This window comes from Myzus persicae, unplaced genomic scaffold (genome assembly GCF_001856785.1).
Source record: "Myzus persicae strain clone G006 unplaced genomic scaffold, MPER_G0061.0, whole genome shotgun sequence".
In the NCBI taxonomy this organism is placed as follows: Eukaryota; Metazoa; Arthropoda; class Insecta; order Hemiptera; family Aphididae; genus Myzus; species Myzus persicae.
The window spans coordinates 34,972-50,769 of NW_019100473.1; the positions used below are offsets into that span (position 1 = coordinate 34,972).

Below are 15,798 nucleotides of genomic sequence, written 5' to 3' on the forward strand. Positions count from 1 at the left end.
TAATCTATTATTATTATTTATTTATAATACGTCATAATAGAGCAATTTTTATAATAATAAAAATATTTGTATAATAAAATATAATATAATATACTTGTGCCACAACCAACAGTGGTTTTTTTTTATATAATAATGAGCATGGTATTTTGTACAAAAAATTCTATGGGAGGTGGCAAATTTGGTTTTCTGCCAGGGGTGCTACTAGTTCTTGCTACGGCCTTGTTCACTGGCTCACTGCTTATAAAAATCAGCAGCTTATTAAAATGATTTACTCAAGAAATGTACACAGTAACAATGATCAGATAATAAAGTATCCATTATGTACTTACTATAGATAAAACTTGTTTATCTATACAATTATAACTTTCCTAAAAAATGTATTTTAAAATGTATATTTTTTTTCCAGATTTAGTAAAACGAGAAGAAGGTAGTAAATACATTTTTTTTGCATATTTTTTTAATTTGTACAATATGTATAAAATATTTGTTCATACATTTTAAGCGTAATAGATACATAAGAGGGTTTGGTTGGATTGATTGAAGAAACAATTCAATAATAGTACTTCATGACGTAGGTAGTAATATTTAGTCGACTAGCAAGTTACGGCACCAGCTACGCTTTTAACGCTTGCCACCGTCACCTGGAATTGTTCGGGAAGAGAGGTTTTGGATTGGGCTAGTTTACTACGGATGCGTTTCTATAAAAACTTAGCAACGTCTTTGACCGTCGGAATGAAGAGGTCCCCGTGGAGAATATAGTTCGATACATAAAAAGAAGATTTAATTATTTTCCCGAGGGATTTGGAATCTTTGGTTGATTCTCAGAGTTTAACTACGTACTACCATATAGGTTTGAAAAGTAACTCGTAAATGAGAATTGTATTATGTAATGTGACGTGTCTGGACGAAAGGAAGAGGCAAAGCTGCCTTTGTCGATTGTTGAGAACTAGTCGTTTGTTGCGTATGTAGGCAGCAAACGTACGACAGCGATCTAGATATGTACCTATGTAACGAACGTTTGGGCAGTTGGGAGAGGTTGGTTGTCGGGTGTGATAGAGGAGCAGTTTATGGGCTTGAGTGTGAATGTGCTATGGGTGGTTTTTGATCCGTTGAGTTTGAATCCTCACTCTTTGTACCACGCCGTAAGCATGTCAAGGTGCGTTTGGATCCTATTGAAAGCCGAGAGAGAGTCATGGTGGAGACGTAGTAAAGCTTTTTCATCAGCGAAATCGCCACTAGTGAATTGGTCTGTTGTGTACCGATTGAATATGAGAAGTTCCGATACAGCTCCTTGAGGTACTCTATAGCTCTAATTAGTGATATTTCAGATAAGACTGGGCTACATCACACAAAAAAATGTTTGTTTTCATCAATTCTAGATAAGACTTATAGATTATGTAGAAACTGGAGGGAAATATTGGTTTTAATTTAAAAAGTAGGGCTCTTGTGCTACGTCCAAGAAGGTGCCTATGAAAATTAATTTCTTTTCAAGTGGATACGAAATTTTGTCGACTTTGCGATGAATGTAGTGCATGATGGAATGATTATTAAGGAAACCGAATTGATTGTTTGGCAGTTTTGTGTCAATGATTGAGTGTAAGCTTTTGAGTATGAGTTTTTCAAATACTTTGAAGAAGAAAGATGGGAGGCTAAATGGTATGTACCAGATAGGAGAGTCAGGTGGTTTCCCAGACTTGAGTATTTTAATGATACTATGATCGAGAATTTCCAAAGTAGAGGGAAGTATGAGAGCCTGATCATGGAGTTATAGATGTTCACTTTTTCTAAGATACTGATAAGTCAATAACTATGCTCCTTGTTGAAATTACATTGTCAGGATGTTAACAACGTCATCTATATATTGTCTAATTTGTCTATATCTAATCTAGTTTTGAGATCAATTTGGTTAACTAGTTGGATTCTGAAGACTCCCCAGTCTATATGGCCTTGAGTAAGATTGGGTTTGCTTTACTTATTTGGGGATACGGTGTCCATTGTGAAGAAGACTGATGAATAATCGGAGCATAGATCATTTACACAAAATAGCCAATTTATAAATATTGTTTTTTGAAATATTGAAATGTTGTTTTTTTAAATATTTATTTAAGTCATGTTGTTTATTTCTAGAAGTTTTTGAAATCTTATTTTTGATGTTGATTAAGTTGTAAAAAAACATTTTAAATTCAAAAAGTATAAGCTTTTTAAAAATTATTTTTTTGAGAATTTTTGAGTAGCCACATTTTAAAATTTATTCAAATCTAATTTAAAATTTGTTATTTTTGGTAATAAAAAATGTTATATTATACATATTGTAATGCTAATGTGAAAAAATTATATATACAGTAGAAACCGTTTATAATGACGTTCAAGGAACCAAAGAAAATAGGTCATATAACCGGCTGTCATTACAAAAAAAATGAAAAAAAAAAAATTGTAACTTCAATACATTTTATTATTATTATTTAATATTTATTCATGCTATATATAATATAGAAAAAAGTAAAGATAAAAACATTTAAATATGTACATATTTAAATTAATTAATTCAATTATGATTTTAAAAAATCTGTTATTTTAGATTGAACTTTGATGAATAAAAATTAAGCTCTTTTTCTTTTCTAGTTTTTCAAAATTTATCTTTGGACTTACGTTATTCAGAAAAATACACATTTTGATATTTTTCCAATATAACCAAATATAAACGTCATAACATCCGTGTAGTCATTATATAGACGTTATAACAATCGATAAAAATTAGGACATACAATATAGGTTTTGCCGGGACCTTCAATCTAAGGTCATCACACCCAATATGTCACCACAACCGGTGTCATTATAAACGGTCTCTATTGTGTAAAAAATATTGATTTGATCAAAATGTATTTAATTTAATAATAATACCAGGAACCTGAAACTGTTAACATGGAATTGTTTTTGTACGCAATAATTTATTCGAATTTTATTCACATAGCCTACAGTGAGTTTTACTCATATAATGAGGTACACTCATAACTTGTACTGAACAGCAAAGTGCTATAACCTTGTTTTCCACCCCATTTTTTACCATCTACTTTATGTTTATATTACCAATACATAAAATATCTATATTTTTTTCTAAATATCAATCTATAGATTTATATAAAGTTCCTCTAGATTCTATATTATATTTTTTTATTTAGATGAGAAACAAAAAGAGGAACGTGAAGAATTAAAACGTAAAAAAGACGAAGGTGGAAGCGGTACTAAAAGATCAAAAAGCTAGTTAGTTTTTAAAAATTAATCACACATTTGTAATGCTTAAACTGTGACTTTGAAATAAATGATTCATCATTTGGTTAATGTATATATTATTTGTTTGAATGTTTAATAAATATTATATTATTTTGAGTCTACAAAATACCTTTGTTATTAGTATTAGTGCCTGTATCATCTTTAAATAGTTTACATTAGTAATATTTATGTGCCTTTATATGCTTATTGGTCTAAAACTACAAAAAATACTGTGTGCTCATAGGCGTGCGCACGGGGTGTGCAGGGTGTGCAGCTGCACACCCTGCAAAAATGTGTGCCTACTTTAAATTGTTGATGAAACATTGTTTAATTATTTAAAAATGATTATTGAGAGTTGGTATAATTAATTCTGTATAATATGTATACATGTATAATATATAACATAATTATGTATTATACACTATTGTAAATTACATAAATAATAGTCCGTTCATCGAGATAACGCAATACCTAATAATAATAATAAATCTAATATCGATTAGTAAATAGGTCTATGGTTTGGTATTATGCTCATGACCGTGGTCAATGATTTAACTAAGAATTTTTGATTGATAGTGTTTCCCTCCAATTTTTGTGTTTATCACTTATCAGTTATTTCATATTTGGTTTTCAATTAATAAAATAATAACGATTAATATCATAGATATGCCAATTTTATTCTGTGCTATGATTAATATACTGAATCTTAATTCTTAAATCGTATTCGTAATATTTGAAATTATATAATAATTGGTATGGCTTCAAAAAAACAAAATACATTGTTGAATTTTTTCAAACCCAAAGAAAAACAAGGTAAGAACAATTTTATGAAAATACTAAATGCATTTAATTACAAATTTTATTTTAGATAATACATTTTCTCATATTAATGTTCCTAAAAATGATCCAGATGATCCAATGTCTATTGTTAAAAATACAGACTACCCGGGTGACTCATTGTTGATGTGTGATCAATCACCAAAAGTCAATGATTTAAGTAATATATTAAAGAAAACAGTTTTACTGATACAGTCAATAAAATACAATTCTTCTTTTAGATAATACATTAGATAATACAATAGAGAAAGAATCAGACTTAAGCAATTCAAAGATAGGTATGTACTTTAAACTTTCAATTCTATGAAGTAAATGTTAAATGTATTATGTAATTATATTATTTTGGTGTTGTTTAACAGGGACCTGGTTCATGTTCTAATGTGTCTAACTAATTAGTAATCACTAATCACCACCGCTGTATATCCTAAAATATATTGTGTTATGTAGCCAGTCATTATTTTTTGTTGTATCAATATTCAATGTTTTAGTTACATTATAATTTAAAACTAAGTATTTGTTTTTATATTCATAAAAATACAGTAAGAATAAATTATGGGTATTATAGCATTTGATTATTTATTTTATTATTTTGGTAGCTCTTATCAATTACAAGCCAATTTATAATAATAATTTATAATTATAAATTCTGTAAAATGTATGTTTTAATGTATGTTGCTATAACCACTTCTGTATCACTAACATTGTGCCATGTAGGTGTAGTTATAGTTTTAGCTTGTATCAATGTTTTAATTGTGTTATAATTTACAAATATATACCTATACTATTACTTTCAGATTGTACTATGCTCTTACCATCTAACCAGCCCAATTGTACTCTCCTGCACCCTCTAGATCCAGCAACTCCTTTGCCTTCTAATAAAATTGAAATATCTGATCGTATACAAAGAGGTCCTTATCAACCAATTCTTGAAAACTATCCAAGAACCAAAATGTCAAACACTCTAAGGCAATTTCATAAAGAATGGTTTAAGAGTTTCAGCTGGCTGGAATACAGCGTTAAACTAGATCGTGCATATTGTTTCAGCTGTAGAGTTTTTTTACACTCTAATGGAAAAAATAATGGACAATTAGATAAGACCTTCTCAAATTTGGGTTTTAATAATTGGCGTTTAGGAACTAATAAGTTTAGAACACATCAGCTTTCCAAGTCCCATATTAACAGTAGTACTTCAATGAGTAATTTTTTGAACTGTAAATCTATAGATGTTCTGATAGACAAAGGAAATGAAATTCAACTTGCTCAAAAAGAGAAACAAAAATTGCATAACAGACAAATAATGTATCGTCTTATTGATGTTACTTTATGCTTAGGACTAGGTGGCCGTCCATTTCGTGGACATATTGAAAAAAGTTCAGAATTACATCAAGGGTTGTTTTTAGAATTAGTCAATTTGCTTAAAAAATATGATCCAGTATTAAAAGATCATTTAGATAATGGACCTCGGAATGCGTTATATACGAGTAACCATATCCAAAATGACCTAATCTTATCAATTTGTAATATTATTCGAAGAAAAATTTCTAATGAACTTTGTGGAAAAAAAGTTTCAATAATCGCGGACGAAACTAGTGATGTTGGTCACAATGAGCAAATGTCTTTTGTTATCCGATATTATTCATCCGAGCAAAAAAGACCAGTTGAAAGATTTTTTTGTTTAAGAAGATTATTACATGGAGATGCTCAAACTATTTTTTTGGAATTATGTGATGTATTGAACAATATAGGTATTGAATGGCATAATGTGTTGTCGGTTTGCTTCGACGGTGCTTCTACAATGTCTGGTCATGTAGCAGGCGTCCAAGCTAAATGTAAAGAGATGAATTCAAAGCTTTTCTATGTTCATTGTTATGGGCATTGCTTAAACCTTGTGTTAGTAGATTCCATTGGAAAAGAAAACCGTGTGACATTTGATTTTTTTGGTACTGTTCAATTAGTTTACAATTTAATTGAAGGTAGTTGTGTACGTCATGCTATATTAGAGAAAATTTCAGCTTCAATGAATATAAAGTTAAAAACATTGAAGACACTGTCAACTACAAGATGGGCATGCCGTTCTGAAGCAATTGAGGCAATTAAACATAATTATGTAGCAATATTAAAAGCATTGGAGGAAATATCAGACTCAACAAATCTTCCAGATGTAAGAGCCAAAACAAAAGGTCTCATTTATTCTTTGAAAACTTTTAAATTTGTTTTTGCTATGTGTATGTTAAGCCCTATTCTAAATTTAGTAAACAAAGTTAGTGCTACATTACAATCACCTAACTTGGATTTACATACAGCAGTTACACTAATCATTGCTTTACAAAACTCTCTTCAAACGATGAGATCAGACAAAACATTTAATACAATTTTTGATGAAACTAAAGTGGCTTGTACTAAAATTGATGTATCCATACCTGAGATAAAAAGGCGTAAAGTATCAACTAAAGTAGATTATGAGCATCATTCGCAACATTTTTTTGAAAATACAAAAGAAGAAATGAAGATAACTGTGTATAACAGTGTTATTGATAAAATGTTAAATGGCATCAAAGTTCGTTTCAGTCAAGATACATTAAATTTAATCAATAGTGTTGGTAACTTATTAAAACTAGAAATAGAAAAAAAACATCTACAGACTATTTCTGATACATTTGGTTTATCTTTTGATCAACTCAACACTGAAGTCAGACTGTTTACACAAATAGATGACATACCAAGAGGAAGTAATAATAGTACAATAACTCAGTGGTTGAGTTGGATAACTAAAGATGGAACAGACCGAATGAGAACTTTTGAAAATATATTTAAAGTTCTACAAGAATTTACTACCATACCAGTCACTAGTTGCTCTTGTGAAAGAGCTTTTTCAAAAATGGCAATAGTTAAAAATAAATTAAGAAGTACAATGGCTCAAGAAAGGTTAGATGCCTTACTTACAATTTTTGTTGAACAGGAAATTGCAAAATCTTTAGATATGGAGGAAATTATTGATGAATTTAAAACACTAACACCAATACAAAGAAGATTACCATTATAAAATACCTATAAATGTAAATGCTAGTTGTATAATATGTAAACTAATAATTATTTTATTTTAAAATTAAAATTTATTATAAACTAATTATTATAATATTAAGACAGTATTTATCTTACTGAATTATAGTAGGTCAAGTAACCCTTACTAAAATAATTCTGCACACCCTGTGAAAAATTCCTGCGCACGCCTATGTGTGTGCTTCAACAGCCTTAAATTCAACATCATAATATTTAAGGCCTCCAGTATAAGCTTTAAAATAATGCGAAAAACCTTTAATATAATTAATCTTTTAGTCATTAACTGGACAAAATAATACCCATTTCCCAGCTTGTTAAAATTAGAGAGATCAACTACATTGTTTAACACTTCCATACAATTCCGCAACAGCTTTTACTCCTGATGGCTGATAATAGTTTTAACTCTTCGCAGAATAATAAGCTACAGTATATTCACTCTTACTTATAGTTTGTGCAGCTAAACATACATTCATCTCATTTTCATAATATTGTATATTATATTTTTTTTAATTTATTGGCTGCATGCAAACCTTTACTTCCTCGTAAAGAATCCTTTTGGAATTTAATACAATATGGTTGAATCTAATTATTTCCTTTTTACCATTTAGAAAAACTTGTGTGTCGCCTTAAGTGTTGCGAACTAGTTTTGACATATGAACTGTGTCCCAAAAGAGATAAATGGATTTGATTGTTCTGGTGTTTGCTGAATATTGTTAAACCATGGATTAAATGATAGAGAGAAGTAATCGAAGTTCGGGCCCAATGAAGTACACAGTGATAATTTGCTCGGGGCTCCATAAAATGAGATTGAATGACATACTGCTCCTGTTTCTTTCATTAATTCAAACACTTGGTTAAAAGATTAGCTCTTTAATTTTCAAAAAAAGTATGGATAAGAAAATATCCAAGTGGAACTTTCCAATAGCAATTTATATTAACAGTCAAGAAAACTTCTTGCTAATTGGGTATTATCTTGATCGTCATCTTTACTACTTAGAGTAGTACATTAACCCACTTTTCTACAGAATTAACCATTCAAATTAGAAATTTGTTTTCTCATTGCCATTTCATCTATATAAATACTGCATACCACTGGTTGATATGATTGGCTTACACGCGAATGTAAGCCCAGGCTGTCAATTGACAACTGAATACCATAATTTTAATATTGTCGGACGAGGCAGTACATTTTTAAATATTTTTCTTACAAACGTGTTTGCTTTAGCAGAATAAAATTGAAATTTTGGGATTTTAACTCTCAATTTAATGTATCTTTTATTGCCTCAGAAGTATTGTTCTAAAAAAAAATGGTTGCAGCTTACATTACACAATGCTGATGTAAACATGTAAGCAAACAAAAAATAAAGAAATTCATGAACAACAATTACATTTAAAATCTCAACATTTATTTAATTTTATAAAATGATATCAAAACACATTTCAAGTTGTAATACGAAAAGTAATATATCAAATAACTATTAAGTATTAGCACGAAAATAATTGTAATAAAACGTGCCCTGGCTCTCATTTTATCAGTAATTAATGAGCGCAAATGTATCGGTAATAGTAAATTCTTAGAGTTAGTTGTGGTTGTCTTAAATTGGGTTGCCCAGGCAGCTGTTGAAATGATTGAGGTAAATCGCTGTGGATATACACCCGACNTGCCCAGGCAGCTGTTGAAATGATTGAGGTAAATTTATCAACTGTGTTATCAAAATCTTTATATGTTTTTAATTTAACGTTCAAAATAATCTCTTGATCTAATAAGTTATGGAACTTAATACGATCTATTGAAGAATAAAATAGTTTTGGTTGGGTCATATACTCATTTGTATTGTTGGGGATGCATTGATTGTTAGACGAACAGATGACTTCAACAGAGGATCCTTCAATATCCAAAATCGAGAAAATCTTCACTGGAGTTACACATGGTGGAATCCTTTCTTCCTTTCTTTTTAATATCTAGACCTCAGACTAGCCTATCCTCCGAAATACTATTGTAGCTGATTACGCAGATGACAAATCATCATATCAATCGACAAAAATGTTCTTACTGTCTCAGAAAATCTCCAAACTCAATGTTTAAATGGTACAAAAAATGGCGCATCAAAAATAATCCTAATGAGTCAGTATAAACCAACATTCACTCTATGCCCTAATATCAACCTACATAACACCCTCATTCCTACATCTGACACAATCTGGAATAGCCATGCCCGTATCAAGAGGTCTTAAGCCCGTCTCCCCACAATACGAACATATTTCACAAACAATAAATACACTGGGTTAAAAATTCTTGTGTATAAGACATTACTTAAACCACTATGGACCTATGGTCTTCAATTATAGGGTACTGCCAAAGTTTCCAACACCAAAAAAATCAAACAATTCCAGAATATTACGTATAGGGAAATAACGAATGTCCCACCCTTTGTATCTAATTACACTTAACATAAAGACCATTCAATTAGGACTATGACAGACGAAGCTACACAATTCTACGAAAACTTCCATACTCGTCACCACCAAGACCCACTCATTAAAAACCAGTCCACCCACGCCTTTCCTGGTAACCCCAGGCGTCGTCTAAAAAGGAACTGACACTTCATACTTCCATTGTATTTTTGTTCTGTCACCATTTCCACTTATTATGCTAAAAAGTACAAATTGTGCATATCTAAAGAAAAAAAGAAAATAATATTTGTTTTGTTAAAATGGTTTCCCTCTGTAAAAAAGCTTGAAAATATAATTCAAGGTTCTTCATAATTAGTTTACTAATTATACTGGAGTCAAAAAATTCTAAAGCATATCATGTTTGTTAAAAGGAAGAAATTAATAAAGTAATCCAAACAATGTTAAGTTAAATTAATAATAATATTTTTAATACATTAAATAATAAACCATAATATAATCATACTACTGCATAAAATAGAACCCAGTTTTTTGTATGTATGTGCTTAACTCAAAAAGTACCCAACATATTTTAGTATAGTTTTCACTAATCAATAGGTCTAGATTCAGAGAAGATCTTAATATACAATTTATTAGTATAACTTGAGTCATAAAATAAGTAGATTAATAAAATTAAAAAATTATTTGTGCCACACATCTGTATAATATACTTAAAAAGCATAAAATTATTGCCCCTTGCACAGATTTCTCTTACGCAGTGTTACATATTTTTTAAAACTTCAAACACATGGTCTCGATTTCAAACCACGGTATCAGACACTTATTTTTTACATTGTTATTCCGCTTTTTCCTTAGCTATAAGTTTTCACTCTACGATTATTATATGGGTTAATGGCGTAATCTTAGTTTTGTTTGTAGAAACATAATAACTGAGTTATTTCAGTATACAGATAACACATTAATTATCGTTGTCGATGCGCATGGTTTGTGGTTTGTCGATGCAATCTCAATCTATTTGTGCTGGCCCTAGAAGCGAGGCACTTAAAGTGATGTATCCAGAAATATTTAATACTTAAGACAAATTTATATAATTGGCAAAAAAATAAAAATCATACAAATATATTCCCCACTAATATATTAAATTATACTAAAAAAATTAATCTAATTAAATATATGAATAATATATCAAATTTTTCACATATTCCTAAACATATATAAATGTACTGAAATCTAGATATAGCAAAGCATTGCCGGGTCAGCTAGTAATAATATAAAATGCACTCAGACAAGTATAACGGCAACGGCTCGCATATATTGACTGCCATAGCCCATAAGAAATTATATTATAATAATACTATAGCTAACATTTGTAACTGCATACAATATTGAAAATATGTCACCTCTCCATTTTCGCTTTCCTGCTAAATTTATAACTATATAGCTAATCTACAGTATGACAATACTACTTATTGTATACTATCTACAGGTTGATAACTAAATTATAATTTAATATTTCATCAATTTTAAATTAAATAACAATTTTTTTTTAGAAAGTTTAATATTTCTACATTGGATTAAATAAGTTAAATGCCAAATGGTTAAACGTCAACATTTTTAACGATAAAATTAAATATAAAATTATGTCAATAAGTATCTATAACATTCAAAACCCTGAAACTTTGAACCTTGGACCTCAAATTCTTTGATTTTCAAAATCTTGAACACAAAATTATACTTGTCAAAATCTTAAACACAAATTGTTTTCGTCAAAACCTTAATCATTAATACCTTTACCACTCAAATTTTTAAATATTAAATTTAACTTTTTTTACAATCTATACAAGAAATAATTATAAACATAAACACAAATCAAACAAAAATGTGTTTATCAAATAGAATAAAAAAGTAAATAAACGTCAAATCACTATTAAATGTAATCAAAATCAATAAAGTCCATAATATAATATAATAAATAAATAATAATAGTAATGTCATAATGATATCAATCAAAATTTCAGTCAAAAATTCGGTTTATATTTATAAGATTTGCTTTTTGCAAAATCTAACCCGGTTACTTTATTATTATTTACAGGTATATAGTACAGGTAGAATAGAGGTTATGTTTTTATTGTTCATGATGACGATAAACGAACTTGCTTATTATTGCTTATCGATAATATTGCTTTTGGAATCGGTCTACAAACAAAATCCATCCATTATCATAATTTATAAAATTAGGCACGTAATATAATATATCAAAACATAATATTAAAGTCCAGGCACCCGTATGATAAATACACCACGGTGAACTCTTGAAAACGAAATAAAAATTCTTCTACCTAACCAATATTGTGGAACGGAATTCGTGTATCTATTTTTTACGGAACGCAACTAAAACGGAACCGTCGATTGTGTCCCAGACTCGGGTCAACTATTTTTTCTCTACCTTTTCTGCGGGATAGTCGAATTGCACTTATTACCTACAAATGAATGGTCGAATTGCACTTGGATTGAAAAAAGGTAATAGTCGAACTGCACTCAGGTAAAAATCAGGTAGTGGTCGAACTGCACTCGTTCAAAAAAAAAAATTAAAATGGAAAACCCGTTAAAAATATTGTGAATTGAAAATAACACTACGGTGTACTTATTAATAGCATTATATATAAGTTCGTGCTATTTAGGTAACGCATATAAGATTAATACTTTTATTGTATACCGTATGGCGTGAACTATGTGTCTATGTAGACCTATGCAAAATACAATTAGTACACACTTTTACGCCGCTGTGTAAATATGAACAGTTTAAAAATTATTAAAAGTGAACGAGGCCGTGACTTAATCGTGTATCAAAATTATACATTTTAAAAAGAAAAACGTATAAATGATAGTGTTAAATGGCGTTGTATCCATCGTGGTTGTCTTTCAAAACTATATCTAGATGAATTTTCTTAAGTAATTTTTCGGTCTGAATTGATACATATTCATGAAGAACCACTTCATTTACCTCGGAGAATGATTTCAAATTCAGCAAAGAAAAAAGCCCTTCAAATGCATGATAATTTTATTAAAATACTTTTTTGAGCCCAAGTGCAGTTTGGCCACTACCTGTTTTTTACCCGAGTGCAGTTCGACCATTACATTTTTTAAACCAAGTACAATTCGACTAAAATAAGTGCGATTCGACCATACCCGTATCTAGGTGCCCACCTGCTGCCTCCTTATACACATGGGTGGATGGGGGGCCAAGGGCCGTTCTCCGACAAATGATAACAACCAATTTTTTCTCCGACAGTCAGAGTGACCAACTATGAAAAAAAAAATGTCAAATCGTTATTTTACTATAGATACTATAGATATCTGATCCTAATCTACATAATTTGAAGTTGAAAGTTTTACTAGTTTTAGTACACGTTTTAGTTTTAAGTGTTTTAACTGTTTGAAGCACGACAAGATATATATTTTGTCATGGTTTGAAGCTTCTGAAGTTGTTTTTTCTTTTCTAAGGTGAGGCATTAAAACCATATTAAAAAAAATTATAAAACATACAATGTCATAAATCATAATATATAAATATAATAGAACTATAAAACACACATAATCATTGTAAAACCAATACATTCATCGCCTATTATATTTATTGTATTTGTATATAATTATATAATAAATATAATAAAACACACATATATTATAGGTACCTATAAAAAAATAGTCATTGTAAAATCAATACATTCATCACTATTCACTACTAATTGAATTTGTCAATAAATGTAAAAAAATTAAATATATAATTTGTCAATAATTAAATCTCATAAAAAAGTTGTTAAAAGTATAAAAATTGTATAAAAATAATAATAAAATTTGAAATAAAATATTTTCTCAGGTTATCATGGCTGTGGGCCAACTTGTCCATGCAGATACCCATCCATCATATGGCCTGCTCTTTGGAGAAACATTAAGAGATTCCCATCGTCATTGAGAGTATCAATATACTCTCTAACCCTCCGAGTAGCATCTGACCGTTGTACTCTAGATGTATGATTTCTTACCTAAACATTTAAAAACAACAGTATAAATGAGTAATTACAATATAAGAGTACATAAATTTAAAATAAAATAAATTCATTAATCTACTGTTAGATTTCTTCGAACTTGGTCCATCTCAACATAAAATTGATTTTCAATCAACAACAATTTTTCTAGAATAAAAATAAAATAAACTGTAATAGTTATTAGCTGAAAGTTCCAAAATAAAAAGAATAAAATAATTAATTATAAAATTGAGCTTACGCAAAAAATCCCAAATATTTGGATGTTTTCCCATTTGATTGAGTAACATAGCGTGAAATGATTCTAGGTAATTGTTGGTGCGTATATCTGAACTAAAAAGTATATTATACATTTTAAAACTATTAGGTTAGGTATATTACTATTAGGTACCTAGTAAAAAAATTTTTTTTTATATAATTCTCATACCCATAGACGCTTATAGAGTCAGCGCCAATTTGTGTAAGCCAAAATTCCTGAATATAACCATTCAGAAATACTTCCATCTGTTGATAAATATTCGGATATTGATTGGCAAATTCAACAATTACCCAAAATCCATCATGTATTGTAAATGTACAATTGGGATGTACTTGAGCAGATAAATGTGGTAAAGCTAAGATCTATAACAGACATTTTTGTAAAACAGTATAAGGTATTAATATTTTATTCTTATTAATTTCAGACTAAATTACCATGCGCAATATTGTAGCTGCCTCAGGATTCGATTGGAATAAATGGTAAATACTATTTAGACTTCTTCTACAATACCTTACAATAGCCTAAAAAATATTAATTAAATGATGTACATTATATTAACTATTCCTAATAAGAAATAACTTGATTGATATAAAATACTTAAGTACCTTAATACTTTACATTACTTACTTGACAGTAATGGAACCAACAACCCTGAAATCTGCTTTCAGGAAAGGTTGATTCTACTGCATTTATTAACCCCCTTTCATAATCAGATATGATTGTTAACCGGGCATAATTCAATGGCAAAACCTCACGAACAATCCTCAAGAATGACTCGTATGTAGCTTGAGTCATTCGGGAAGTCAGCCCATAAACCATCGGAAAAGACTTAAATAGAAAATACAGTCAATACTTCAATAGGTATATAGGTACTTGAGAAGCTATATTTATTAATTTACTAATTATACTTACTACATTTTTTAGAACCACTTGAAATGTTAATAAACAGCCTTTGGTTAGCTGTGGTGGACTTTTTGGTACCGTTTTAAATGTGCCGTCAATTCCTGCAAAGGTTACAGTTAGCAGTTCTTCTCTATATTTTTGAATCGCATCTAAATTTGAGAATATGACGCCAACCCGTTCGCCTTCTACCATAAACGGTAAATGTTGTTGAAAAAAACTAAATAAAAATATATTTAAATATTTTATTTTATAATTTTATAATTTTTAATAAATGTGAAATTTTACTTTGAAGACGGATTCTGCATTGTTGTTCCATACGCTGAGTTTTGATGCTGGCTTAAGGTATCAATCAGTTCTTCGACTGTAGATGGATTGTTGGGATGACGGCGCCGACGCATTTTTTTTACACACATTTGTGATTGTAAATAGGTGTAGTTTGTTGCACCTTCTGGATTTCTAAGGCAGTAATAAAATATTCTTACTTAATTAATAGTATAGTTTTTAGTATATTAAGTAGTATAGGTGTATAGTTAGATTAGGTTAGGGTAGTTAAAATAGTTATGCATATTTTTTATTATTACTATTATATTACTTTTGTATTGGTCTTAAGTTAGGTTATTGATCTTCTCTTACTTACTCAACTATTTCTCTGTTATAAATTTCTCTAACTGAGGTGGACATATTTCCAGGTTTTGTTCCAGTTATACCAATAGCTCTTCTTAAATGAACCATAGGAACATCAACTAACCTAGGTGCATGGTAGTGCAATCCTAATACTGTTATTGCATTGTCATTTATATTTGTATTCACATACGCAGTGACAGGACAAAATGCTGTTCGATTTTTTTGATTTTCGCAGACTAGGTATCTAAATAAGTTATAAATTAAGATTTTAGTAGCCAGCTAAACAAACCAAATCCTAAGATAATAATAATATTATTTCTACTCACATTTTGTTAATTCGACTTCTACTTTTATAATACCTGTAGTTTAAATTGTCCACAAATATTT

The 15,798-nt window shown here is 29.5% G+C and overlaps 2 protein-coding genes and 1 long non-coding RNA gene across 4 annotated transcripts; 2 read left to right on the forward strand and 1 right to left on the reverse strand.

Moving 5' to 3' along the window:
- The first annotated feature begins 4,909 nt into the window (after window positions 1-4,909).
- Window positions 4,910-7,150, forward strand: LOC111026603 (zinc finger MYM-type protein 1-like). Its single transcript, XM_022304709.1, has 2 exons — window positions 4,910-5,780; window positions 5,853-7,150. Exons 1-2 carry the CDS (start codon window positions 4,910-4,912, stop codon window positions 7,148-7,150), a joined length of 2,169 nt encoding a protein of 722 aa, XP_022160401.1.
- Window positions 7,151-12,846: 5,696 nt separating this feature from the next.
- LOC111026618 lies at window positions 12,847-15,710 on the forward strand. Of its 2 annotated transcripts, XR_002603725.1 has the most exons (6): window positions 12,848-13,083; window positions 14,309-14,363; window positions 14,553-14,745; window positions 14,809-14,984; window positions 15,080-15,251; window positions 15,477-15,710. It is a non-coding gene; the product is annotated as an uncharacterized LOC111026618 (long non-coding RNA). The 2 variants fall into 2 exon arrangements; XR_002603724.1 differs by lacking the exon at window positions 15,477-15,710 and having other exon boundaries at window positions 12,847-13,083; window positions 15,080-15,463.
- Window positions 13,451-15,542, reverse strand: LOC111026611. The gene is made up of 9 exons (XM_022304723.1): window positions 15,425-15,542; window positions 15,073-15,243; window positions 14,797-15,004; window positions 14,512-14,712; window positions 14,319-14,405; window positions 14,053-14,246; window positions 13,867-13,958; window positions 13,711-13,775; window positions 13,451-13,625 (listed from the first exon to the last, which is right to left on the reverse strand). Exons 1-9 carry the CDS (start codon window positions 15,517-15,519, stop codon window positions 13,464-13,466), a joined length of 1,275 nt encoding a protein of 424 aa, XP_022160415.1. The 5' UTR covers window positions 15,520-15,542; the 3' UTR covers window positions 13,451-13,463.
- Window positions 15,711-15,798: the final 88 nt, after the last annotated feature.